Source organism: Gamsiella multidivaricata (genome assembly GCF_025024155.1).
Source record: "Gamsiella multidivaricata strain RSA 2152 chromosome Unknown BC939scaffold_121, whole genome shotgun sequence".
Taxonomy (NCBI): Eukaryota; Fungi; Mortierellomycota; class Mortierellomycetes; order Mortierellales; family Mortierellaceae; genus Gamsiella; species Gamsiella multidivaricata.
The window spans coordinates 1-24,891 of record NW_026251829.1 but is presented as its reverse complement, the minus strand read 5'-3'; the positions used below and the strand labels follow the sequence as shown (position 1 = coordinate 24,891).

Sequence of the window (24,891 nt, the reverse complement as noted above, 5' to 3'; positions counted from 1 at the left end):
TCTGGAGACACGGACAGGTGGCTGGCGATTCTATCGTATTCGGGATGACAAAAAGGACATTGATGACGAGACCGCAGTATTGGCACTTGTGAAAGGAACGGAGACCATTGTTACAAAAGAGCAGGTTCGTTGCCGTAGATCTCATGTCCATCGCTATCTTCTTAACAAATCCTTCTTCCAAACTGTCTAACGCTGTACAATGTTTTATGGCGCGGGCGAATAGTTGGAGTCACAAATCGATCATATCAGGACACAGTGGAAGGCCAGAGAGGCCGGGGCGTCCTCAAATGGAAGTGCTGCATCGTCCTCACACCCAGCTCAACCACGCCCCCCTGTACGACCACTTTCTATCAACAGCACCCATCCTGAGAGCCACCCGCCACCGTTGACCCCTTCGCTCAGCTCCCACTATCTGCAATCGCCTTCTGTCTCTAGTCATTCAGGTTCACTTGGGTACTTTTCCAGGAGAGATCGTGAGCACAAGTCATCTATGGATGATCATGGCTCCTCGAACTCACAACCGACGGCTATCTCGGGGGCGTTCTCCCATCCTTTACCACCAAAACCTCAACCCGTCCAATCGCGGCAATCCTCCACTGACCAAACACCGTCGCAGTCTGCAGCAGCAGCCATTAGCAGCGCAAAAACATCCGAACAAGATCACAGCTCCAGTCCCTCCTCAGCAAATTCTTCTGCCACATCCGTTACTCAAGCATCAAGCAACAAATTGACGCCTCCTCCGACTGGTACACCTGCGGGAACTTCGTCGGCTCCGGCATCTTCATCTCCACCGTCAGCAACAATTGCCAAGAACCCGCTAAAGCTCTCACAAGTTCCAGAACATTTGCAGCCAATTAAGTCGTGGATGACAGTATCACCTATTCCTAGAGCTCCGCTGGGAGACAAAGGCACCAAAACATTTAGAGGTGAAAGGCGCGACAGCAGGGATTCGATTGCGGGAAGCACTTCGCCGCGATCCACATCGTCCGTTTCACGGAAGAGCTCCCTGTCCGTTACCGAAAGCGCAAAGGAAGTACCCGCAACACCAGCAGTGGCAACAGCTCCTAAGGTTGCGGACATAGCAGAAGATTCGACGAACGTGATGGAGAGCGTATCTGTCGCAGCTCAGAGGGCTTCATCTGCAGCGCACGAAAACCAACCGCAAACACCAACTCCCGCTCATACACCTACCCCAGCAGGAACATCCCGCTCAGCTGTACCTCTTGCTCTTCCACCAACGCTCTCCTACCCGCCAGTGAATGTCTCACCGCCCAACCTCATCCTATCGAACGAAGAGGAAAAGACGACAGATGTGCAGCAGATTGTTGGTGACTCGACACCAGACGGCAAGTCTCAATCGGCACCTGCAGCTGCACTGATAACTTCAGCTCCCATCAAGACATCTGCTCAAGATGCTGAACCTTCTGTTCTCGGGAAGCGGACAGTTGCTTTATCCTTATCAGCAGACGATCGGTCAGAGGATACGTTTACTCGGCGGCGAAAATTATCAGACGGAGCCCTACCATCTCGTAAGATGGAATCGAGCGTCACTGACATAGAAACACCTCAACCTACTCCTGCTCAACCCTTGAACCCAACAAGCAGCTCTCCATTGGCCCCACCTAACATGAGTCCACATGTAACAAAGCGGTCGCCACTGCTCTCGCCACTGAGTAGCCCTGGGGCAGTAGCAGTAGGCCCTGCGGATCGGCAGCCATCTCGTCTATTGGACTCCCCAGACCATAGCGCAATAGCGGATACCAGATCGTTCAACGATGTATCGCAGCATCAGGATTCAACACCGGCCGAGAGCGATGTCTCCAGATTCGGGGAGGAGAGCGCGTATGTCAAAATAGAACCCATTATGCCTAAGAAGTCGAACCAAAGGATGAAGCAGGAGCCCTTTGTGGCTGCGTTGGGGGAGAACGTGGAGGTGACGAACATTGCTGGTAGCACTGCAGTAACGACAGGTCCACTCCCCACCCCGGCGCTTACGATGGCGGAGCAAATGGCATACCAAGCACCTACCAACCAAGAAAAAGCGCTGGTCATGGCAAGGGCGAGGTCCGCGATGATGTCCAGGCTAGAGATACAGATGGAAGAACAGGCTGCGAAGGAGACGAAGATGGCGGAGGATATCGAGAGGTTTAAGAAAATGTCGCGACTACGGAAAGAAAAGGCACAAAAGAGAAAATTGCAGGAGGCAAATGAGGCACCTGTCCAGGACCGCAGGGCCCAACCAGTCCGCCTGATCAACCAGCAGCAAGGACGACAATCCAACAGCGATTCTCCTTCATTGCGAAGTCAGACCCAGGGCACTCAGCGGCAAGGATCTTCACCTCAGGATCAGCAGCGGTTGAGCTACACAACTCGGCAATCCAAAGCTGCATCGCGGATCGAGACACAGCAAAGCGCCCAGAACAGCCCTAGAACGCAATCCCGTTCCGCTCAGTATTCCGGTCAGCAGAAGGGACTGAACCAATCCCTAGGGGACCCAGCACCCCAACCTCCTACACAAAGAGACCAGCGCACGATGCCAAGCGAATCCGATTCTCCTAACCAAGGACGGATCGATCAACAGGCATCTGGCGTTCCCAACAGCAACTTGCGGCCGCCTGAGGAGACTGTGCGCCTCCATCGAAGAATCAATTCGATGGATCATCATTTGCGCACATCGCAGTCGCTCAATTCGCTACGTCCAGATCCAACAGCGCCTGACCAGCGGGAACTTGCCGAGCAACTTTATGGACAGCCACATAGTAAGCGGCTAGATCTAGGACAGCATGGAGAGACAAATCATAGACGCTCCCACTCGGATGTTGGCGTATTGTATAAGCCTGTTGTTACTGCCATTGTCCAACCCCAACCGACGGCGCGAGAACATCCGCAGACTGCAGCAAGACGCGACTTCCCACCTATACATCATAACCCGCGTGTAAACAAGCATGACATGGAGTATTTCCAAAGCGTATACTCCCCTCAGGGATTAGGCGGCCCAGCACCATTCCAGTCTGACGTGGATGGCGCAAGGATGAGAGGCAACAGCGCATTTACATCAGGGGCGAATGAGGCTGCCCTAGCCAAGCGAGAGTCCAAGACAAGGCTACAGTTCATTTTGAATGACGAGGATTCTGAACCTGAGAGTCGCAGTGACGAAGATTTCCCGAGTCGGGAAGCACCTCATTGGGGCCAGCGCAATCCTTCCCAGGAGCATCCGCAAAGAGGAAATGCGGCATCAATGGAATACGGCGGCCGTTCTTCATATGCCCATGAGTATAGCGTGCCAGGACACCGTGGCATGCATGTGGGCCCAGGCACGCCTCCTTCTGTTGTGGACCCTAATATGACGCGGCACCAGCAGGCCAAGAAGCAGAAACTTTCTCAAGAATTGATAGGAATGGGTCAGCATGTGAACACTAGGACAGAGGAGTACGAGCACCAACTGCGAAAAGCGCAAATCCAGTCGCAGTCTCCACGGACGGTAGCGCCACCGTCACAGCGTGGGGGACCGCAGGCGGACCGGTGGACTCAGCAGGCCCATGCGCAATATCCGGCGCCTCCGCCACATATGCACACTAAGTCACCTTCCCAGCCCCTGCCCTCAGGAAGGAGAGTCTCCGGTGAAGCTCCGCTTATGACTCCTCAACTTATTTCGCACCCACCAAGCCGCTCAATGTACTCTGGCGCAGAGCAACCTCAGCATGGCAACCCTCCTACGAACAGAGCTGTTCATCACGATCAGTACCCTCATCCAGGATCTGCGACTGCTCAAGAGAGTCCTCGACCCAACCCTGATCGTCCGACCCACTCCAGGCACTCGTCATTGTCCAAGCCAGGTATTGTGCCCCCCGAGCATGGCCATTCTCATGGTTCGCCGCATCAAGGAGGCCGTGTAAAGTCATCACAGGTGCAGCCTGAACAGTACGCTCGAGTCTATCCATCAGCGCCAGTAACACAGAGTCCTGGACAGCAACGAACAGTTTCGCATGCACATCACCAGCAGCAACCAGCGCAGCCTTCGTACCACCCACAGCATCAGCAGCAGCAGCAGCGGCAGCAACAACAACAGCAAATGATGGTGGGAGGCTCTTCAAGGAAGAAGGCGCAAGTAGAACATCACCCAGGGACCTACGGCTCCCTACAAGGAGCGGGAGCACATGCGGGATATGAAGCTAGACCCGCTCATCCCCAGCATATGCATCCACAACAGCAGCAACACTTGCCCTTGAGTCGCCACTCGGAACAGGAGTCGCTTCACGACTTAGAGCCACAGTTAACCTACCATAAACAGCCACAAGCGTCTGGACAATATCGTGGAGTCCATCATGACCAAGTTCCAGCCTCAGGCAACCAGGGTTATTATGAACAAGAGGCCCATGCTGGGAACTTTGGATCAGGTCGTTCGTCCGCATATGACTCTCAATCGCTTCATCCGTCCTCTGCGCAAGAAAGGCAGGGCGCATCCTACCCACCACATCATGGAACTGGTGCTCCTCACGATCCGACCTATCGCTTATACCCCGGGGGAGGCGCAAGGTCGGCTTTAGGGAACGAGCTTGCCATGAAGGAGGATCATACGCGCGGGGGACCAGGTGCACGAGGATCCATGGGCCACTTGCCGTCAGATCATCAGCCGCCGCTTCACTCCTCACAACGACAATATCCTCAGCATGCACCGCCACATCCTCAGCAGCAGCAGCAGCAACAGCAAGAACAACAGCATGCGCTACATGACTTTCGCCATGGACCTGTCTCTTACCATCAGCAGCAGCAGCAACAGTACCCTGCACAACAGAAACTGATGCATGTCCAGGATCATCCGCAGTATCCTCCTCCACATAATAACTCTGTGCCTAAGCATTCCTCTCCGCGCCATGGACAGCAAGTGGGAGGACATCCCGGTGAACATGACCCGAACTACCGTCCTCAAGCCCTGCAAGGTCTAAGACATGTGCAAGGACACGGCCACGGACATGCACATGGACACGACCATGGGCACGGGCATAGCGGACCTCCTTGGTAAACGACCATTCACACAACGCTATACCTATTTGTGTCTCATACCCAGTTTCGCCCTTTATCAGATCCTTCTCTGCCATTACCCCTGTTAGATTGTTTATAGTCGTCCCCGCCTACAGCCCATGCATGCCAGTAGCGCTCTAGTCTTTTTTCTTTCTTTTTATCACCCGTCCAAATTGTACCATCTCAAGCATGTTTATATTTTCATCATCATTTTTCAGTCCTTTTCGTGTAGCTGTTTGCATGTAACCATATGAATGGAAGAGAGACAGAGTAAGACACAGATTTCCATGGAAATGACAACGACAATGAAAACGAAACTATCAGTGAGCGATGCAGGTCATCGTCTTTTTTTCCTCTTGATGTATATCAGCGGCAGCATGCAATAGTGAATCGAATAATAATAATAATAATAACAATAATAAAAAAAGGCACAGGTATTTACGACCGTTAGAGACATGTGTTTGGTGGGTTGTAGCACAGATCGCGAACTTGTAAGGCCGATCGCACGCTGGCCAAGAACTGTTCGCATGGCGGGAAACGCGTTGTTTTTTGTGCTTTTTCTTGGGCATTCGTGGCTATGCTCTGATCTGCACTAACTCCAAAGTCGCTTCATACCTGCATTTACATCTACCCACCTCATCTCAATGCTTTGTGTGTGCGTGTGTGTGTGTGCTTAACCAATGGTCCCCCGGTCTTACTGCTGCTTCCCTGAATTTCTTCCACTTCCCTCCAGTGCATTCTTTCTTTTATTATAGCTCAAATACTACTCCTTGTTCCCGTCTCAAAGGAAAAGTGATCAACGGGGCTAACAACCTAGCAGCAACAGCACCAATAGCAATATCGTTGCGGACAGAGAAAAAGATACTCTTACGTTTTGGAGCTAGCACCTCACCTCTCTGGGACATATCCAATCCGTTGTGGTGATCCCACGACAGAGAATCATGGAGATTACCATCATGGGCAATGACAACGTGATGGTTAACGGTCATGGTTCATATGAATACTCATCGCCGTGTGTCAGTTCCAAGGTCGAGGGAAAATCCAGAGGGTCGAATTCAAGATCAGGCGCATGCTTACGATCAAGTTCGAGTTCAAGGGATCCTTATTCGGTCACAGAATCCACGAGTTGCATCTGTGACAGAAGGGTTCAAGAAGGCTATGATGGTGCGGCTGTCTGTGTAGACTTCTACTAACTCCGGATCCGCCACCGGATCTACCTTGCGACTTGGTGGCAGACAATATGGTGGTAGAATTAGGAATGAACCCCGTGGGAAAAGAGACGTGGACTAGCTTATTGGTAGGACGCGATGTAGAACCATCTACGAGGTCGATAGCAGGGCAGGGCGCGGACGCAGTCGATCTCCATCCAAGGAGGGCCGATATGAGAATGAAAACCAAGAAGGCACCATCGATCGAAGATGATAGAGAGTGCTCCATATCAGAAGATCTGATGGCCCTTTAGAGCAGAGCGTCAATTCTTGAACCAGGGCCAGGAACAAAGTCAAGACCGGCTTCTGAATCGCCTTCGAGAATCGTTGTCAGAGGCTACAGTACCATGATCAGGAGACTGTTGTCGCAGCTCAAGACATCACGCTGACGATGGCCTCCTTGCGCAGGCGCTCGTGCTATTGGAGATCCAGAATCGATAGTATGATCAGCAGCGGCGGCGGTGGCGGGAGTATTGGGAAAGGAGACGACCGTCGTGTCGTAGGAGATCGATCTTTGACAGATGTACTTTAGGATTCCGTTAGGCTGGCTTTTGCCGAACAGTGCAGAGTAGTTTCAGAATACGTCTCAGCACCAATAATGAGAAATTCAGTACACGTCCCAAAAAGTGTCTGCAATGGCGATGGTCGATCGCGTGCGTTCGGAACTGCGGCGGATGTTAATATCGAAGAGGTAAAAGGAAGGTTGCGGGAGACGCGAGATGATGATAAGACGAAAGAGCTGCTACCATTTTGTCTTGAAAATGAATAATCGGCACGATCGCAAAACTATAACGGGTATACATATTTATATATATAAAAGTATCGGAGCAAGCAACTGTATCAGTTTTTTTTTTTGTTGTCATACCTTTTTGTTTGTTTGTTGATGAGGAGTGTAGATGCTGGAAATGTTTTGCTTTGTTGAAGCCTGGTGCGATCTCCATCCTGATAAGAATTGCGGAAGAAACTTGCGGGGAGACCAACGACACGGAATGGGTTTGGTGGTTTTTTTTTTTTTTCTGTGTTGATAAAGTACTCTGCAGCTCAGGGAGCACTAATAGCGCTCTTATCGTTCAGCCCTCTCCAGTGCTATATCTGCGATGCCGATAAAAAGAAAGTAGGTTGGTAGACTATTGTAGGCAAAGTCTAGCAGCTCGCCACGCGTCCTGTCCCCGAATTATTCCCACGGCAGGACCAACGGACGTCCAAACGAAAATCTTAAAAATGCATGCAGATTACACATGTATCTGTTGACACATAAATGGATACTTTTCTTCTTATCCTTACTCTTTACTTCTAATGTACTCTGATCGTCGCAATGGAAATAAACGGAGTGCTGACTAGTGAACGGACGGGCAAAAAAAAAAAATAGATAAGTAAGTTGGTGGACGAATTCATCCAGCACGAAGTGTTACGATGCGTGGGAATAAAAACGCACGTGAAGGGAGGGAGCAAGAGCCCATCCACACGCACGCTCACACGCAATAAACGCAGCCGGAGCGGAGCGCGTGGAGGAATAGCAGAGAAAGAAGGGCCCTAAAATGGCTTAACAGCAAAGCTGGTCACAGTAAAGAGATGGTCCGGCCGAGGGCGCAGGGGAAGAGCAATGGGCTACCTTGAGTGGATACAGAAAGCTATTGCTGGCCAGGACGACATGCGCTTGTGCATGTCCGAGCTCACTGCTGATGCTGGGCATCATCACATGCTCGTTGAACCTTCTTATGGTGGCACTATTTTTTCTCACACTCGCTTTAATCCAGGATACCGTGGTAAAGCAACCAGCAGACCCTGGGACATCGGTCATCAGCCGAAACCCCTTCTTCGTCGTCATCATCATCATCACGATTATGGTATCGTGTCGGTTTGTCTGGAACGTAAAGTGTTTCGTATGTACCAAGAACGCGGTACAAGCGGACGTTGATATCTGTCATGTCATTCTGCCCGTCTGTCTGATCTTGCGGTCTCCTGGCTAAGACTTTTTTACCACGCACGCTCAGATACATCGTAGTAGACTATTGTTACAACAATACATTGGGTTTTTTTTTGTCCGCATGGACGGCTGATAAAAAAAGAGATGTGGTCTTTGGTTTATCATAAGCTGAGCAAGGAAAAATTACCTGTCCCTCATCCTGTGTAGCCTCCCCCTTCGACCCGCTCTGGTGATCGATTGGATCTTGTTTGCTTCCGAGGGTGCACTTTAATTTTTCAAAAGAGCGAGTAAAAAAAGTGCTTGATTGAACAAGACAATCGTTTGTTACAAGGATTACAAGGACAAGGAGGTCTGTCGCACTCGTTCATTCATTTATTCGTCCATTGATCCCTGTTCTGCTCTCCCTTGGACCATTTGTCCATTGTCCTCCATTGACAACCCATGCGTCAACCGCATTGCGGTACATGCTCTTTATCTACATCCGTTGAATAAAAAAGACGAAGCAATAGGAGACAAAAGAGAACTACAAAGACTGAGAGCATTCACCCACAGATGCAGGCTATTTTACATCAAAGAAAGAAAATATCCACTTTACCCTTTACTATTTTTCATCAGTCATTACCATTTCAAATTACCAGCTACCACCACTACACCAACCCCCGTCTATCCCCTTCCCTTTCCTTTTCTCCCTATCTTTTTTTTTTTTTGCTCTTTTGTTCGCACACCTTCCCTTTCCCCAGCTCTGCGGCGTTTTATTTTATCAATAGATGAATTTGAAATGTTTTTCTTAAGCCATCGCGATCTACAACCCCGTCAATTGAAAGTAAAATAAATATATCAAGCTGTGTACTTCTTTGAGATCCGAACATCCGACGTGTCGAGTACAACCGTGTAGGAGTTGAGGGAGTGAATAACCGTGGGTATAATTGAGATAAGGGGGCACAAAGAAGGAAAAATACAAGCTACAATACGAGAGTCGCGTTACATTTTTTTCTACCTCCCTATGGGCCTCCTGCGGTGGGAAAGTTGAAGTAAACAAACAATCAAAAAAAAATGGGCTAAGGGGTTCGAGGAGTTCAAGGGGAGGGAGAGGGAGGGAGTGCGAGATGTGTCGTGTAATTTGAAGCAATATGATAGTGTGGTAGGGCATGGTGGTGGTGGCAGTGATATATGGCGAGCAAATGTCTTGCATAGATTTGGTCCACCGTCGAGAGAGAGAAGACACGATGGAAATGTGCTTCCTTGAAAGGATGTCTGGGAAAAAAACCACAAAAAGGACGACAGACGACCCGCCTTTTGGAAAAATGTTAAAAGTGGAGATTGAGCACTGGACGAAACAATTTTCGACATTCGTTATTCCTTATCTCCTAATAGTGGGCACTGAATTAGAATGAATAGAATGATCAGGTACAGCAGCACGATGGGATGGACCTCACACGCACTCTCTCACTCTCCACCCTCTTCTGCGCGTAGAAGAAAACAAACAACATTGTATAGTATACAGACCAATAGAATAGAATACGATACGATACAATTAAGATCTCAATAATAAGGTCTATTTTAAAACGTCAGACATCAGAAATCACATTCACATTCACTTTCACACACTCTCTCTTCTGTGTCCTTCGTCTTTTCGCGTTGTCTCTTTCGTTGGAGTAAAGAAAGGGAGGAAGCGATTCGATCCTCATTCAAACGAAAGCGAAAACAAAATGGTGTTTGTATAAAAGAGAAAAAGCGGCCCCCAACCTCGCCTTTCTTTTCTTTTCTTTTTCTCTTTCCCACCTTTTTCACCCTTTTACCTTTTTTCATCTTTTTACCTTCCCACCCTTCGCCCTCTCATCCTCCTCCTTCATCCTCTCCTCCACCAGCGAAACTGTCTCTTCTCGGATCATTCTTCCCTTTTCTTCTCTCTTTCTCCACACACACACACACACACACACACGGTCCATCTTATCAACGTGTTTGTACCGGCCTCCACCTTCACATTCTCTTTCTGTCTTACTCCACAACCCATCCTTGGTGTCCGTTCTTACCACATACACAACCGCACCTGTTCCCTTCTCTCCCTTTCTCCTTCTCTGTCACTTTGCCACCTTGTCACCTTGCCTTGCACACGGACTCTGACACAGACACGGACACGGACTCGCACTCAGACGCACCTTCCGAAACTCAATATTATATCATATCATATCCGCAGCTGTAATAGCCACAAGCTACCACCACAATGAGGCCTCCCTTCCCCTCTGCCGCGCAGGCGTATGCAGAGTCCATCCACTCCGAGACCGCCAGTCGGCACCACCCCGACGCCCGTCTCACTATCCTGCCCCTGCCCTCGCTCGCAGCCCTTTATCCCATGGATGACACTCCCTCGTCCTCGCCCTCGTCCTCAGCCTCATCTCCTTCAAATGCTCCTTCTGCTCATCATCATCGCCATCACCATCACGGCTCGACAGACGATGGCTATCGTACTCCATCACATTATTCAAACCAGCTCCGTCACCAGACTCACCAGATTCACCAGCAGCAGCAGCAGCAGCATCACCAGCCATCCTACCAATCCTACGATAAGCGCTACCAAAAGACGCCTGCCTCATCTTCACAACCTACCCCATCACTCTCGCCATCCTCGTCCTCTTCCACATCCCCCGTCTCCTCGGACTCGAAGGAGATCAAGCCTGACACCATTCAATCCTCCACAGCCAGATCAAACAAACATGAATATCTGGGCACCAACATGGAGTCGCTGTTAAACGCAGTCGAGGTTCACTCCAGCCTGCTGGCCTCGTCCTCATCCTCCAGCGGATCTCTCTCCCCCTCGACCAGCTCCCTTTCCTCTGCTCCCTCTTCGCCCTCCGCTGACGACTTCGCCACCGATGCGGTGTCTGCGACTGCGACTGCGGCCACCACGACTGTCATTTCGCCTTTCTCGGCACTTGATAGTCACACAAAGGGGACACGGACCAACAGTCCGTCTGTCAGGCGAATGTCCATTAGCAACCTTGTCGACGACCTCGACCCACAGCCCTCGCGCGAGGGATGCGATACTGACCCAAAGGCCGAGGAGAGCCATCGCCCTCGCTCAAAGCCAATGCTGCCCCGCCCTTGCTCACCCTCGCTGGGTCCCAACCATGTCACCCACAAGCGCAAGTGGTCACGTCTCAGCACCCACACCTCCGAGGACATCAACCGTAGCCAAAAGATCAGACGTGCCATCCCGGCCCTTATTGAGGGTGCAGAAGCAGAGTCGCCTCGCTCCTTCAACATGTCCTTGGTAGCTGAAGGTCTTATGGAGGCATCCCCTGTGAACCAGGTCTCTGTCTCGAACAGCAGCAGCAGCAATAACATTGGAAGGTCGGCTGATGGCGCTTCTACCATCATCAGCTGCTACCACGCCTCGGTCGCTCAAAAGTCATACGGATCCGAGAAGCGCTTCTTGTGCCCGCCACCTATTGTTCACATTCAAGGCCAGCTGGACGACCACAGCTTTGGGTTTACAAGTAAACCCCAGGTAGCCATGTCGGTGATCTGCGAATCTGGCGAGAACAGCACCCTCGGTCAGCGGTCGACACTGGAGGACGATCAATCGAGCACTTTCCGTTACCTATATGTCAGTGGCACCGCCAAGGCCAAGTCGTTCCAGCTCAAGCTACAGGTCTATGGTCGCGCCTGCTTGCCCAATGGATTCGTCTCGAATGACTCCAACCAGTCAGGCGAGGGCTCTGCTCAGCTCGAGTCCGATCTGCCAGATCCAATTGCCGAGTTCGATTCGCAGCCCATCGCCATCATATCTAAGCCGTCGAAAAAGACCGCCAAGGCCCGTAATGTCTCGTCGTGCATCCTTGCTGGGTCGCTGGTCTCGCTCTTCAACCGCATCAACTCGCAGACAGTTCGCACAAAGTACATGTCCGTTCAGGATAGTGAGCTGTGTGCAAAGAGCTCGGCTTGGTCATCCTTCACTATCTCGATTGTGTCGTCCGGACCCAGCTCTCCTGCATCGGCCCGCAACGGATCGACAAAATCCCATCATCGTCAGCCTGTTCAGCAGAGTGCTTCGCCCATCACCTACGGCTCAGAAATTATCTTGACCGAGACGGCGACAGGATTGGGGTCGGACCGTTTGGTGGTATGCAAGGTTGAGAACGGTCGAATCTTGCAAGGTGCCATTGGCCCTATCTGTCAGATGCAGAAGGTTGCGCTTCAGTCAATGGAGCGCAGTGCCAGAGATGGCAGGCCCATGTACCTCGGTGCTGTGGGTGACGATCACCAGAATGGACGATTCATGGATCATTCTACTTCTTCGAGTACTGTTTTGCGCTACGAGACCTCTACCATGACAGAGACCTCCAAACCCGGTAGCGACGATTTCCTGTGCTGGACCATCGTCGGCATCTGTAAGTTATTTACTTTACGTTCAAGTGCACTTGAGTGCAAAACAAAATGTTTGATTGAGACGGACGTGATAACTAACAATGCTTTACTTTATTGTTTTGTCTTTGCCAATAATAGCCAAGTTTGAGTACGCAGTGGAACTGCCTTGAAGAGCAAACATATTTATACCCCTGCGAATCCGAATATTTCGACAGCAAAGCGCTTCCTGTTATTTTTCTCTATCCGTCTTTTTTTCCTGTTTGTTCCAGCAACTTTTGTAGTCTCTTGTAGCGTAAATAGTGTACCATCCAAGTGTATCAGTACCACCCAACTAATCATAATGTATTTGAATATTGGCGTCTTCTTAACAACCACGTCCTTCTTGCGTTTTATCCGATCCTTACCGATGTGCGTGATCCAGCAACGCGACGCGCTCAGAATCCAGAAAACCAGTCATTTGTTTTCGAACGCGTCGATTTCATTTTCCCCCTTCGCGCCACCAATTTGAGCACAAACAGAGGAAGAGTAAAGTCCTTTCTTTTTTCCATCCAAATCGTCATCTCTCTCTCTCTCTCTCTCTCTCTTCCTCTTTTTTTTTGTCCACCCCCTTTTGTCAGCCACCTTCAATCCTCTCTTTATCGTTCGCCTGTTTCTTCGTATCTAAGTCTCGTTAACAGTCAACCTAGCACCGATACCAGCAACAGCAGCAACGAAACTATGACCAGGTCGCGCCCCAAAACTGTACGTTTCTTCAGCCCAGGAGCCGCGTTTATGCGCCAGAGAATGACCATGGAATCTCACACGGACTCGAACTGAATCTCATACTCATTCGAATAGAATGCTGATGCGAATGGTGTGTCGTCAACCCGAAGGTCGACTCGTAATGCGGCTCCGCCTTCGAACCTAAAGGGTAGGTCTTTCGGTCCTCATATTAAGCACGTATCCGTCAACGTGTTCTTCAACGGCATGCTTACCTTTTTTTTTTATCTTTATTTAGGAACTAAAACGGCGGCTACACATAAACAATCCGAGGCATCAAAGTCTAAAGTGGATACTGTGGACTCTTCTGAGGGAGAGGAGATCGAAGACGACGAGGGAAATCAAGAAGAGACACTAGCCCAGATTTCTCAAAGAAACGCTTCTGTTCGAAGGACCAAAGAAATGCGATCTGCTACTTCTATAAAGAAACCAGCGATCGACGCTTCTAAAGCAGGCAAGGCGGCTGCAGCCCGCGTTCCATCGGAGGATCAAGAAGAAGAGGAAGCAGAAGACGAAGAGGAGGCAGAAGGCGAAGAGGATGCAGAAGACGGAGAGGTCGAGGAAGACGAACTGGAGGAATCATCTTCATCAGAAGAAGATGACGATGGATCCGATTTTGAGGAACCCTCTCAAAAACGAAGAACCAAAGCTGCCGCTTCCAAAAAAACTCGTCAACCAAAGCCAGTGGAATCCAGGATTCCGATCATCAAGCCAAGAAAGTCTAGGACAACTACGCCCAAGGCTCCTAAGACAGCAAAGAAGGCAAAAGCATCAACGAGCTCTGCAAGTCGAAAGAAGCAATCAGCTGCAACGACTTCGGATAATGAGGCAGAGGATGATGAGGAAGGACACTATGCAATCTATTGTAAGCATGGCCATCGCAGCAATTCTTTTTTATCCACTATTTATTTCATTCAAGGCCGTAATGATGAGACGGATAAGCCCTAACGTTTGTCTAATCCTGGAACATGTAGCTGCTGTTTTGGACTCCCAAGTCGCCCTCGAGACGGTTGCGACGGACTGGATCAGCCTTTACCAGAGATCCTCGAATGAGGCCATGTTGAATTTAACTAACTTTCTCATCCGGTGTTGCGGCTGCAAGCAATTTCTTACTGCCAGCGATTTTGCCGATCAGAACGAGATGGTCGAGAATTTGAACAGTATCCTGTTACGATACAAGGAGGTAATATAATGAGAACTCTACTTTGCTGAGAATTTTGTTTAGCTATCATCCCGAGTTGTGTGCTCATGCTATCGTTGCAACCTTTGGACTTCAATTTGATAGACCACTACCAATTTCGATTATCCAATTGTGTCCAAGGCAAAGGAGTTTAAAAAGTTTAAAAAGAACTTGCTTGAGTTTTATTCGCGGCTCTTCCAGAAGGTGCAGGGCGATATTTTGTTTGATGGCGCGTTTATGAATACTTTGCTCAATTGGACACTCTCGCTTTCCAGGTACAGTGCAAGGACAGGGCCCTAGTGCCATGATAAATACGTCTTTCAGTCATTCGTTAGTACTGACTATACTATTCTTTTGCGACTAGTTCGTCCTATCGACCGGTCCGTCACACCGCGACAACAGTTGCTCTAAACGTCGTTACGTCTCTGGCTGAAATTTCTAGCGAGCTGCAAGAGGAGCTGAATGTGTCAAACCGCCAACTGGCAACCAGTCAGAAGCAAAAGGCAGCTCAATCAAAAGTCAAGCAACTTGAGAAGAAGGTTGCTGAGAACCAAAGACGCAAGAAGGAGATCCGCGATTGGATTAACGAAATCTTTGATAGGTAGTTTAATCGAGATTGAAGCCATCTTTGATGTTTATCATGTTGCTCTTTGCTGACATTTTATCCTATCATTCTCTACTCTAGTGTCTACGTGCTACGATGTCGCGATGTTGACCCTTTGGTCCGCTTGGATTGCGTGCATGAGCTGGGAGAATGGATGATGGTCAACCCTGAGCAGTTCATCGCCCAGACCTACCTTGGATATGTAGGCTGGGGACTTTCGGATAAAGCAGCAGCAGTTCGCTTAGAGGCACTCAAGGTTTTAGCGAAACTTTACGAGATTGAAAACCAACCCAGTGCCCTGCGCCAGTTCACTCCTCGCTTCACAGACCGGTTTATTGGGATGGCCATTGGTGAGTCCGACACCTCCGCTCGTCTAGGAGCCATCCGAGTCGTTACCTTGATTCACAAGCGCGGCCAACTTGAAGAAGCGGATCAGGTCAAGCTGAGCGCATTGATCTTTGGTGCAAATGCTAGGGTCCGCAAGTCCCTCGCCAAGTTTATCAAGGCCCATGTTTGGGAGGACGAAGTTGAAGCCAGGATAGCGGACTGTGAGCTGCTGGTATCATCAGCACAAGGCGAAAGTAAGATCGTCAGGAAAGACTGGGTGGAGCTCAAATCTCTGGCCAATTTTTTTGTGAAGGTCGGCAAGGAGGTAGGGGACGAAAATGAGTCTGCAGCCCAGGGTGAACACCTGAAAGTCGCGGGGACCCGACTCTTTGATGAAACCAAGATCGGAAGAATCGCATTGGCCGTCGAGGCACTTTGGTCTGAGGTCGAGACCCTCAAGGTATGTGGAATTGAAATGATGGCGTCATTGACTGGCTTCAGGTGCTATGGCCATGTTTTTACGTATTAATATTTTGATCCGCGCATGTTAGAACTGGAAATCTATTGCAGAATATCTTCTCGAAGATCATACCGCTACCTCTGCTTCTTCCTCATCATCAAAGCGTGGAAATTCGAAACCAGCTTCCTTGGAGGATGTCTATCATCTCGAGGAGGAAGAGGAGAATGTGCTGTTGGAGATCTTTATTGCAAGCCTGCAGTTGACGCTTAATCCTCCCGTTGTACATGGATTCCAGAAGGACAAGGCCAGGTTGAAGGCGCAGCTGGATGAAGTTGCGAATGAGGTCGGGGGCTACTGTGCCAACATTATGCCACAGCTATTCTCAAAGTATGGCGTGGATGCCAGTCGGATCCGATCTGTCCTTGTCATCCCTCAGATTATTCCGCTGGGTACTTATGTGGATCTGCGTATGCTCACGGTATGTCTTTTATCTCGTGGCGATTTTCCACATGTGAATCTATGGGTGATGACAGGTACGGCATTTTAACTCATTTATACTCAATTGCATGGCAATTTCTACAGGCGTACGAGGAGCTGGTGGACGAGGTCATCAAGGTTTTTAAGAAGCACAGCGATCCATCTGTACTTAGCGCTGCAGCGTTGACCATCCGAACGATGCAGGGCAACGAGATTTTGCGGACGTCGCATGAAGCCAAGATCGAGGCCCTGGGATCATCTGTCCTTGATAGTTTTTTGACACTTCTCTCACAGGTATTGTTTATCTCGATTTCTCCGCTATGAATAATGCTCATAGATGAAATGAATTTAATACGAAATACTGTGTTATATTTGGCACTAGAACCAGGACACAGATGTAGCAGATAGGGACATGTTGGAGAGCCTTACGCTTTGCCTGCGAAGGCTTGAGCACTTGATCAAGTTTACTGACGTCACTGTGAAGAGGATACGCTCAACAGATCAGGATCCGTTCGATGGTTTCTTAAATGTCATCCAAAGATATAGGCAAGTTCGCGACCAGGATGCTGAGGTAATATGCTCGCGTGCTTGATTACCAGCAGTTAGCATCGGATTGAAGTGAAGTGCATAAACTAAATCTTCCCTATGTTTGCGACAGGTTTTGATTTCAGCACTTTCGATTTCTTTTCTATGGATCTCATGGGTGTGCAGAAGTTACGCCTCGAAATATGATCAGAATGCTGATTGGACAGAGAACGATGTGCAAGCATTGCTTCATATGAGGGAGACTCTTATTCGTGTCGTCTCGGATCTTGCGATCAAGGAGAGTCAGGATATCGACGCTCGAGTACGCCGTAGGGCCTTCCAGATCCTTGGAGACATTTACTGGCTCTTTGGGGGTGATATGTTCCATGCATCTAAGGGTACGAACCGCCACAGACTTTACATGACCTGCCCGGAGACTACGCAGGACGAATGCGAGCGCTTTTTGAGGTCGGAACTCGACCTCTGGCAGGAGAAGGTGCAAGAAAAGATGAAAACTCTGCGAGCGGCCAGGATACCAAAGACACCATCGAACGATGTTGCGGAGGTGGATGGGGACTCTGATAGAGAGGATGGCGACAATGACAACGCCGCAAACATGGCTGAGATTTTGGAGGACGAAAAGTTAGCAGCAGCGCAAATTGAACAAGAGGACAAGTACGAGATGTTTGGGACAGTGTTCTCATATATGCGCCAGATTATGCTCAGGGACTTTAGCATGGGCCATGCCACACCTATCATTGCTCGCTATGGACACTTTGGGGCCGAATACGATGAAGGTGCGAAGCGGGTCCTGACAAGCATCAAGATGCAGATGACTGAGGGACTCTTCAGGAAGGCTAATGATCAAAAGGCTGAGGCGTTTATGGGCATCTGTCTGGAGGCGCTTAAGGAGGTAGGCGCTGTAGCATTCACTGGATCTGCTACTGGTTCTTTTTTATACTGAACGGGTTACTAATCTGTCTTTGGCGCCTCGTTTCTTGCACCATTAGTCTTTTGAAATTTACATGGATGGTCGAGCAATGTCCATCAATCAGTCTCTTCAACTCGCCAAGGTCCTAGCAACAGCTATTAAACCTCCAGGATTTATGCAGACCAGCAGAGTAGGAATCGATTCACAACTCGTCTGGAACCTACACAGATGTGGGATCACGTACGCTCTGGTTAAGATTGAAGAATACGGAACTGCCAAGGATGCAAAGAAGCAGGCGAAAATGATCAAGTTTTTTGATATCCTTGGCCAAATACCTTTTGGGAGTCAGACTGCATCAAACGAGGTTACATCCCTGTATGTACTGTCTGTTTCTGTATATCATGTGAACCCACTCATTTGTAGCGAGGAACTGATTGACTCTGACACTATGCTTTTATTTTGAATGCAATCCCATACTCCACATTTTAGTCAAGAGCTGATCAAGTCTGAATGCGAGAGTAAGGGATTCGCGATCGATAGGGATGACATGTGGGAGCCCCTTCGGTCATACCAATCCAAGCTCGAAAAGCAGCTACAGAAGGCTGCGGCAGATCAGGCTGCTGCGGTAAAGAAAGCTGAGGCTGCAGCACAACTCCGGGAAGAGCAATTGCAGGAACAACAAAAGGAGCAGCAGCAAAGTGGGCAAGAACTCGACATTGAGATGGCCAATGCGGATACTGAGCAGGTAGAAGAGTCCTCAATGAGCCGTCCAACCACCTACGGCAGGAAGCGGCAGGCAGAGGATGAGGAGGAGGAGGAGGAGGAGGATGATGATCGAGATGCTGTGGCACATGGGGAAGAAGATGACGAGTTTGGTCAGAAAGAGCAAAGGAGTCGCAGTGCAAGTGCGATTGAATCAGATAATGAGGGTGGGGATCTGGCAGCCAAGGGGACGAAGCGCATCCGTGTCCATTGAAGCACTATATTGTCTGATTCGATGATTTTCAACGCCATAATATCTTTTTTCAAAATTAAAAAACGGAACAGTGTTTGGTCTTATGAAGTGGTTCTTTATTTCGTTCGAGGATTGTTGTTAGATTACTGGACTGCTCGCGAGTGTCAGGCTTGCTCTTTTTAGAACTCCTCGTGGTTTGAGTAAAGACTTGCATCATTTGATAGTATGATGAACGATCTTGAAATGTGACACTAAGCGAGGGGTCATTTTGTAAACTCGGGAGCAGGTCCTAAGCATTGTGGGGCTTATCTATGGATGCCAGAGTCGGCTCTGAATTCCGCTAATGCACAGATCAATGCGACATTCAAGAACATATATTTCATGAACAAAGAAGTGTGGTTTATTTTCTTTGTGATCTGTAACCAAAGGCCAGAAGTGCGGATTTCTGCAATGGCTCCAAAAAATTTGGTCCCGCACATGACAGAAACGGAGGAAGGTATAGCTACGCTCTTATTAAATAAGCAAAAAGATGCCTACGCTAGGCTGCAAAACGAATCCGATCGTCGACGAATCAAATCCATTTATAGTTTACTGCGGCTTCTTTCTGAAGGAGACACCCTCAGAGAGACGAGCAAGGCCACCGGTGGGCTGGGAGAGGACGGATTTGCACTTGGGGCAGGCAACGACAGTGTCAGCATGGGAGAAAAGCGTGGTGATAGTCTGGCAGGCCGAACACTTGACATCCATGTAAAAGGAGTTTGGGCTCTGGACGAGGCGCTTGAGTTTGTGGGTCTTTGCCTCATGTGCTGGGGAAGGGTTCAGGATGTCGACGCTCAAAGTCATGGTGGACAGTAGGGTTGTTTGGAGGGGTCTGAAAAGTGTGTGAGTGTGTGTGAGTATACGTATGTGTATGTGTGTGCGTTAGAGCGAGGGGGGGGGGGGGGGGTGGAGAAAAGGACTTTGTGGGAGAAAAAAAAAAGAAGAGGGAAAGTGAACGAAGGGGTCCTTTTTATACGTAACTGCGGATTTTTTTTTGTGATCACAGAATTTATAAAGTCCGTGCGTTTATTTTTCCAGAATTGGGATTTTGGCATAATGAGGTTAGGCTTAAGAAATGATGGCATAGAAAACCCCCTACCAGAACACCATACAGCACCGCCCCCGATATCATTGGAAACGGCACCATACCAAATACATACTTTTTGATAAAAAAAAATTGCCTTTTTGGAGAAGAAGAGAAGAAACTTTCCTTCTAGTGCACAAAAGTTTGACTTCAGTCTTTGGAAGAACCTACTATCTACTTGGCAACCTGGGTTGTCAATCAAATTATTCAAGACTGGGGCTGGTTCGCATCGTCAAAAAAGAAAAAGAGAGTTCCCAGTCCGGGGATCGAACCCGGGCCTTGTCGGTGAGAGCGACAAATCCTGACCACTGGACCAACTAGGAATAGATATTGAACTATTGCATATTTGTGAATAATTTATATAAATTTAAATTTTGTACGTATTATTACCGTACAAGGTCTATTTAGCTACGGAATATGTCATCGGTCATGGTCAGGGCACCTCCCTTGTAACGCGAAGGGACCAGGTTCGAGCCCTGGTTAAAGCACAGTAATATGTGCTACGCATAGAAATTTATTTGGAGCATGAGTCGGGCGTACTACCCCACTTCAGTTATGTGGGTTTCCTTTCCCCGGCGACCCCCACATTGAGTGGCACTACCCCATGTAATCGTTGTGGGTTTCCTTTCCCCTTCCTTAACGCTTGACAAAATGCTCAGAATAAATTTCGCCCTTGCGCTAGCCTCCGGACTTCGAGAGGCGCTGGTTCAGAACTTCCCAGCTATACACCAGGGTGTACAAGTTATTCCACTGCACTGGCAGCATGCGTCTTAGCTACCCCTGCCGGGGTTACAGGTATAAGTTCAAAAGTGAGTAGGCCCACTTTATAATAGGCTAATCTGAGCTCACATCCAGTGACCTCAGGTGGAGGAAAGACGGGACGAGGAGGTGGAGGAAATGTTACAATAGTAGAGGATTCGGCTCGCAAGCCAGTAGAACGGATTCCGTGCTCTCAAGAAACCAAGACCATCTCCCAGATGTACAGGTTACAATTGGAGAGATGGTCTTGGCAGATTAGCAGGTGAGGAGCCTGCCAGCTAGCCGAGCGGATCGCAGGAGAAAGACCTCGGGACGCTTAGGGAGGTTACAGTGAAGTTGTTGGAGATGGTGCGACTGCCACACTAGAAGATTTAGGGCCAGATAGACACAAGTCTCAGAGACTATTCACTAGGAAACCAGCACTGATTGTTCTCTCTCGGAGGCCATGTTGAATAAAAAAAAAAAAAAAGGAATATGTCATCGGTCACAAGACCAATGCTGGATTTTTCCCCGCCCTGTGTTTCCTCCACTTTTTGCATCGCATAAAAAAGACATTCCATTGTTTTCTGCGAACCAGACCAGCGACAACCAACAGCTTTTTAAAGCAACCACAGCAAAACAGCAACAGCAACAACAGCAAGCAATAGCGTACAGCGATCACAAGGATTAGTAATAACACATACACACAAAAAAAAAAAAGGAACTGCACAGCAACTTGAAATAAACACCCGAACTCCAGACCTTGATAACCCTCACCCAAACCTACGGACAACAATAACAACAACAACAACAACAACAACAACAGCAACAACAAAAGCAACTGATTGATTTCATCTCATCATGGAGGGCCTCGATAACAGCAATACGACCACGACAACTGCTGCTGCCGCCGTTGCTGCTGCCACGGCTGCGACCGCGGGTACCAGTAGTATAATGGCCCTGACGCTTCCCCTTGACAGCTTTGCGCCCAGCCCCGTGGTTGCTGCAGAATTACCTCCTCATTCTGACATCCTCGCCGTCTGCGTTGTTGATGAGACCAGCAGGGATAACAGCTGCTATTATTATTCAACCTGTAAGTATTCTACCGAGCGTTTGCAATTGCTCTTAAATTGAAGTTGGTGCTGTGTACGTTTGCCTAGTCCGGCTCTTTTTTTAATAATTTTGTTCCATTGCTTTCGACTCATTCTTTGTTCAATTTGGCATGTTGAATTAAAATAGTGGAGGGCAGGGGCCAGTGGCGTTCCTGACATCCCTATTAATGATTGCGCGATGATGCTCACAGGTCCTGGTGGCAGCGGAACCTGTGGGCAGAATCGCCAGGTCGGGATCTCGGAGACAGAAACGGCTTCGTTTGTGAGGGAGATGAAGCAGTTTCCATCCTCATTGGACGACGAAACCGACCGACCCTTAGAAGGAGGTGATGTGGATGTAAATGCGACGTTGATGATTTTTTCGAATGATTCAAAGATGAATACTTGGTTGGGGTTCAAATCTGAGGAGGCCTTGTTCCTGAGAGGTAATGGGTGGGATGATATGAATATTCGAGAGGTAAGTTCGCCTTTGGTGTCTTGATTCATCGGCCATTCTTGAAGGAAGTGATGAGTGGGTATTGACAATTGCTCGTTTTTATTATTACTATCGTTATTCTGACCGACGTGTTTGATCACTTTAGAGCGTGGTTGCTGCATTGGATCTGGCAGAGGAGCAACTCAGGTGTCAAACGGTCTATCTGTGCCTAGAAAAGAGCAATCCTCATCTTGGTAGGTTTCTCCCTTAATATGTGCGCTCTTGACTTTCTGCGCGATCCATCCGCTCTAACTGGTTTATCGCTTTTTGTTATTCCTGGTTTCTTGATCAACAGCAAAATTGGTCCGCACGTTGATGTACGCTGGATTTGAAGTGGTTCATCCTGGTGTTCTTTCTCATGCGGACCCCAAGTATCTGGTGCTTGGCATGGGGCTATAACAAGACACTTCATCGTGCTCGTCTTTTGTCTTTTTGTCTTTTTGCTTCATTCTCAGTTTTGATTGTATATTTGTTTCGTGTATATTTTTATGAGGTCCCTGTAGATGCATTCTTCACGTTGCTTCTGGGATTGTGCTTTCTAAAAAGTGCGTTGTGTATTTCTTTCAAGCCTTTTTTTTTTTTTTCTGCCGATAAATAAAATAAATAAATTGAAAAGCTCAAAGACGCGTTTTTCAGAAATGGTCACGATCTTCTAGGGAATCTCTAGTCGAAAGTAAGCGGAGTTGAGTTGTTCATTGTTGAAGGATGAATTCCCTGTCAGCAACCGACCGCGGCAATAATTTTGTCATTCCGGGAGGGTTGACTAAGAATTTTAACGCCTTATTTCCCGGCCGGACAGACCTCCCCATGGCATGGATTACCAGAAAATGTATATATAGAGGGCGCGAAAGGGGAGGGGAACAGTAGTCAGATCAGTTACAGCTTCAGAAATCAGAAACACGACTCTCCTCTCTCTCTCTTTTCATCTTCACTATTTTTTGTCTGCCTGCACTCTCCAGTTCCTGCTTCCAATTGATACCATTCTTCACCATGCCGACTTCAACAGTCACCAAGCGCCTCGTAGTCTTTGATTTCGACTGGTAAAAAAGCAGCAGCATAGTCCACATTATGCATGGAAGAACCCAAGGAAGCCTTTTATTTACAGTACCGGTTCGCTAACAATGTCCAAACAATTTGGCGTATCAATCAGGACTTTAATCGAAGCCGACTCGGATTACTGGGTCGTGCAGCATCTCGGCGGAGAGTTCGCCAAGGAGCAAGTGGAGCTCTTTGGAAAAGTGCAATGGACGGATTTGCAAGACATGCTTCTGGGACGCCTCTACGATCGTGGTATTACTCGACAGGATCTGGAAAGAATCCTGCGAGAGGTCCCATTTGTAAGTCGAGTTTTTACATCCTCTCTCTGGCACCTACCTGCCCTTATCCTTGGTCTAACATGGTCCATTTTTTTTTTATTTTTTTTTAAAAAAAAAAATTAGACACCGGAGATGATTGCTGCCCTGCGAGCGATGAAATCACAAGGGGCCGAGCTCTGCATCATTTCAGACGCAAATACTTTCTATATTGACACTATTCTAAAGGTAAAACGGCTCGTACGACGATGCCTAAGAACCTCAATCATGCTTTTATACCTCTTTCTGACCTCAGTCTAAACTAATTCTCCGTCTTCCTAGGCACATGGGATCGATCAGCTCTTCACTAAGATCATCACCAACCCCGCACACTTTGACTCCGTGGGCCGTCTCCGTATCACACGCTTCCACGGCCTCGACAAAGAACCCCACGGGTGTCCCTTGCCATGTCACCCGAACCTCTGCAAGGGCCACGAGCTCCAAAAGCTCATCGACGCTCAATCCTGGGACCAGGTCATCTACATGGGCGACTCCACCAACGACTTTTGTCCATCCACACGTCTCCAAACCGAAGACTTGGTCCTTGCACGTGCAAGCCTGTTGCTCGAGAAGGAGATTAGACTACACCCAGAGTTGGTCAGAGCCAAGGTCCTCTACTGGGAGTCGCCCAAGGATGCACTCGCTAAGATCCAGTCTGTCTTTGACCTCGTCGCGGCTGCCGTCCCAAGTACAAAAGCTTCCTTGCCTATAGTCCCTTCTCTGACACCTGCAGTCCAGTCACATTAGAATTTCACTTTGTCCAGGAAACCATATTATAACAACGTTATAAACATCGCTTTTCAAGTTATGTGCCCGAAATTATGATTTGTTCTTCACGGCATGTAGGACTAGCTGTTCTGTATGAGGACTTCTCCACCAATATATATTAAGCACTGTGTCATTGCATCTCGGCAGACTCCCGAATCATCAACTCGACGTGTCCACCCACAGCTTCACTGTCTTGTCCTTGTCGATCGCTCCTGAAGCAATGATGTTTTGAGTTGGATGACAGGCCACACATAATACGACATCTATTTGAATCAAATATCCAGTTAGTAACACCATCCTGAAAGTGCAGCTTAAAGGATTAAAATGGTGCAGTATGAGGGCGACTTACCTGTGTGTCCCTCCAGCTTCTGAACGACCTCCCGTGTCTGAAGATTCCAGATATATATACAATTGTCCTCGCTACCGCTCACGATCCATTTGCCGCCTGTGACCGAGAAACTGCCAAAGACACAGTAGGCCTCATTCTTGTGTCCTGTGTATGTCTTCAGGCACTTTCCCGTGTGGTAATTCCAGAGGCGTATCGTATCATCCAGAGTCGATGCAAGAATGAATTTGCCGT

General features: G+C 48.7%; 8 protein-coding genes and 1 non-coding gene across 9 annotated transcripts; 5 read left to right on the top strand and 4 right to left on the bottom strand.

The window, feature by feature from the left end:
- Positions 1–169: 169 nt before the first annotated feature.
- Positions 170–5,415, top strand: BC939DRAFT_41378 (uncharacterized protein). Its single transcript, XM_051552965.1, has one exon. The coding sequence runs from the start codon at positions 491–493 to the stop codon at positions 5,021–5,023; it is 4,533 nt and encodes a 1,510-aa protein (XP_051406605.1). The 5' UTR covers positions 170–490; the 3' UTR covers positions 5,024–5,415.
- Positions 5,416–7,934: 2,519 nt separating this feature from the next.
- On the bottom strand, positions 7,935–9,535 carry BC939DRAFT_41338 (uncharacterized protein). Its single transcript, XM_051552961.1, has 2 exons — positions 9,008–9,535; positions 7,935–8,422 (listed from the first exon to the last, which is right to left on the bottom strand). Exons 1-2 carry the CDS (start codon positions 9,347–9,349, stop codon positions 8,246–8,248), a joined length of 519 nt encoding a protein of 172 aa, XP_051406604.1. The 5' UTR covers positions 9,350–9,535; the 3' UTR covers positions 7,935–8,245.
- A 639-nt stretch (positions 9,536–10,174) lies between these two features.
- BC939DRAFT_41300 (uncharacterized protein) lies at positions 10,175–12,780 on the top strand. The gene is made up of 2 exons (XM_051552956.1): positions 10,175–12,548; positions 12,664–12,780. Exons 1-2 carry the CDS (start codon positions 10,382–10,384, stop codon positions 12,693–12,695), a joined length of 2,199 nt encoding a protein of 732 aa, XP_051406603.1. The 5' UTR covers positions 10,175–10,381; the 3' UTR covers positions 12,696–12,780.
- Positions 12,781–13,075: 295 nt separating this feature from the next.
- Positions 13,076–18,841, top strand: BC939DRAFT_468717 (uncharacterized protein). Its single transcript, XM_051557942.1, has 13 exons — positions 13,076–13,266; positions 13,363–13,435; positions 13,523–14,149; positions 14,259–14,467; positions 14,570–14,739; positions 14,829–15,065; positions 15,150–15,855; positions 15,947–16,333; positions 16,438–16,626; positions 16,715–16,903; positions 16,991–17,770; positions 17,868–18,163; positions 18,278–18,841. Exons 1-13 carry the CDS (start codon positions 13,243–13,245, stop codon positions 18,762–18,764), a joined length of 4,374 nt encoding a protein of 1,457 aa, XP_051406602.1. The 5' UTR covers positions 13,076–13,242; the 3' UTR covers positions 18,765–18,841.
- A 2-nt stretch (positions 18,842–18,843) lies between these two features.
- On the bottom strand, positions 18,844–19,680 carry BC939DRAFT_468716 (ribosomal protein S27). Its single transcript, XM_051557941.1, has one exon. It carries the CDS (start codon positions 19,584–19,586, stop codon positions 19,332–19,334), a length of 255 nt encoding a protein of 84 aa, XP_051406601.1. The 5' UTR covers positions 19,587–19,680; the 3' UTR covers positions 18,844–19,331.
- A 437-nt stretch (positions 19,681–20,117) lies between these two features.
- Positions 20,118–20,189, bottom strand: BC939DRAFT_t180. The gene has a single exon. It is a non-coding gene; the product is annotated as a tRNA-Glu (tRNA).
- Positions 20,190–21,582: 1,393 nt separating this feature from the next.
- On the top strand, positions 21,583–22,783 carry BC939DRAFT_468713 (ornithine decarboxylase antizyme-domain-containing protein). The gene is made up of 4 exons (XM_051557940.1): positions 21,583–21,697; positions 21,844–22,173; positions 22,298–22,385; positions 22,487–22,783. The coding sequence occupies exons 1-4, from the start codon at positions 21,656–21,658 to the stop codon at positions 22,588–22,590; spliced, it is 564 nt and encodes a 187-aa protein (XP_051406600.1). The 5' UTR covers positions 21,583–21,655; the 3' UTR covers positions 22,591–22,783.
- Positions 22,784–23,181: 398 nt separating this feature from the next.
- BC939DRAFT_485441 (phosphatase phospho-type) lies at positions 23,182–24,433 on the top strand (the record flags this gene model as incomplete). Its single annotated transcript, XM_051559311.1, has 5 exons — positions 23,182–23,231; positions 23,342–23,528; positions 23,631–23,732; positions 23,826–24,231; positions 24,390–24,433. 5 exons carry the CDS (start codon positions 23,182–23,184, stop codon positions 24,431–24,433), a joined length of 789 nt encoding a protein of 262 aa, XP_051406599.1.
- A 231-nt stretch (positions 24,434–24,664) lies between these two features.
- BC939DRAFT_377100 (WD40-repeat-containing domain protein) lies at positions 24,665–24,886 on the bottom strand (the record flags this gene model as incomplete). The annotated part of the gene is made up of 1 exon (XM_051551699.1): positions 24,665–24,886. A coding segment is annotated over one exon (222 nt), but the record flags the coding sequence as incomplete, so codon positions are not given.
- Positions 24,887–24,891: the final 5 nt, after the last annotated feature.

Bases quoted from the DNA above. Each gene is read 5' to 3' on its own strand.
- BC939DRAFT_41378 (XM_051552965.1), top strand. From the start codon at position 491: ATGGATGATCATGGCTCCTCGAACTCACAACCGACGGCTATCTCGGGG.
- BC939DRAFT_41338 (XM_051552961.1), bottom strand. From the start codon at position 9,349: ATGCAAGACATTTGCTCGCCATATATCACTGCCACCACCACCATGCCC. The intron at 8,423-9,007 runs GTACACAGCTTG...GAAAAATTAAAG, and splicing joins GATGTTCGGATCTCAAAGAA to TGCACCCTCGGAAGCAAACA.
- BC939DRAFT_41300 (XM_051552956.1), top strand. From the start codon at position 10,382: ATGAGGCCTCCCTTCCCCTCTGCCGCGCAGGCGTATGCAGAGTCCATC. The intron at 12,549-12,663 runs GTAAGTTATTTA...TGCCAATAATAG, and splicing joins CTGGACCATCGTCGGCATCT to CCAAGTTTGAGTACGCAGTG.
- BC939DRAFT_468717 (XM_051557942.1), top strand. From the start codon at position 13,243: ATGACCAGGTCGCGCCCCAAAACT. The intron at 14,740-14,828 runs GTACAGTGCAAG...TTTTGCGACTAG, and splicing joins TGGACACTCTCGCTTTCCAG to TTCGTCCTATCGACCGGTCC. The intron at 18,164-18,277 runs GTATGTACTGTC...TCCACATTTTAG, and splicing joins TCAAACGAGGTTACATCCCT to TCAAGAGCTGATCAAGTCTG.
- BC939DRAFT_468716 (XM_051557941.1), bottom strand. From the start codon at position 19,586: ATGACTTTGAGCGTCGACATCCTGAACCCTTCCCCAGCACATGAGGCA.
- BC939DRAFT_468713 (XM_051557940.1), top strand. From the start codon at position 21,656: ATGAGACCAGCAGGGATAACAGCTGCTATTATTATTCAACCT. The intron at 22,174-22,297 runs GTAAGTTCGCCT...TGATCACTTTAG, and splicing joins ATGATATGAATATTCGAGAG to AGCGTGGTTGCTGCATTGGA. The intron at 22,386-22,486 runs GTAGGTTTCTCC...CTTGATCAACAG, and splicing joins AAAGAGCAATCCTCATCTTG to CAAAATTGGTCCGCACGTTG.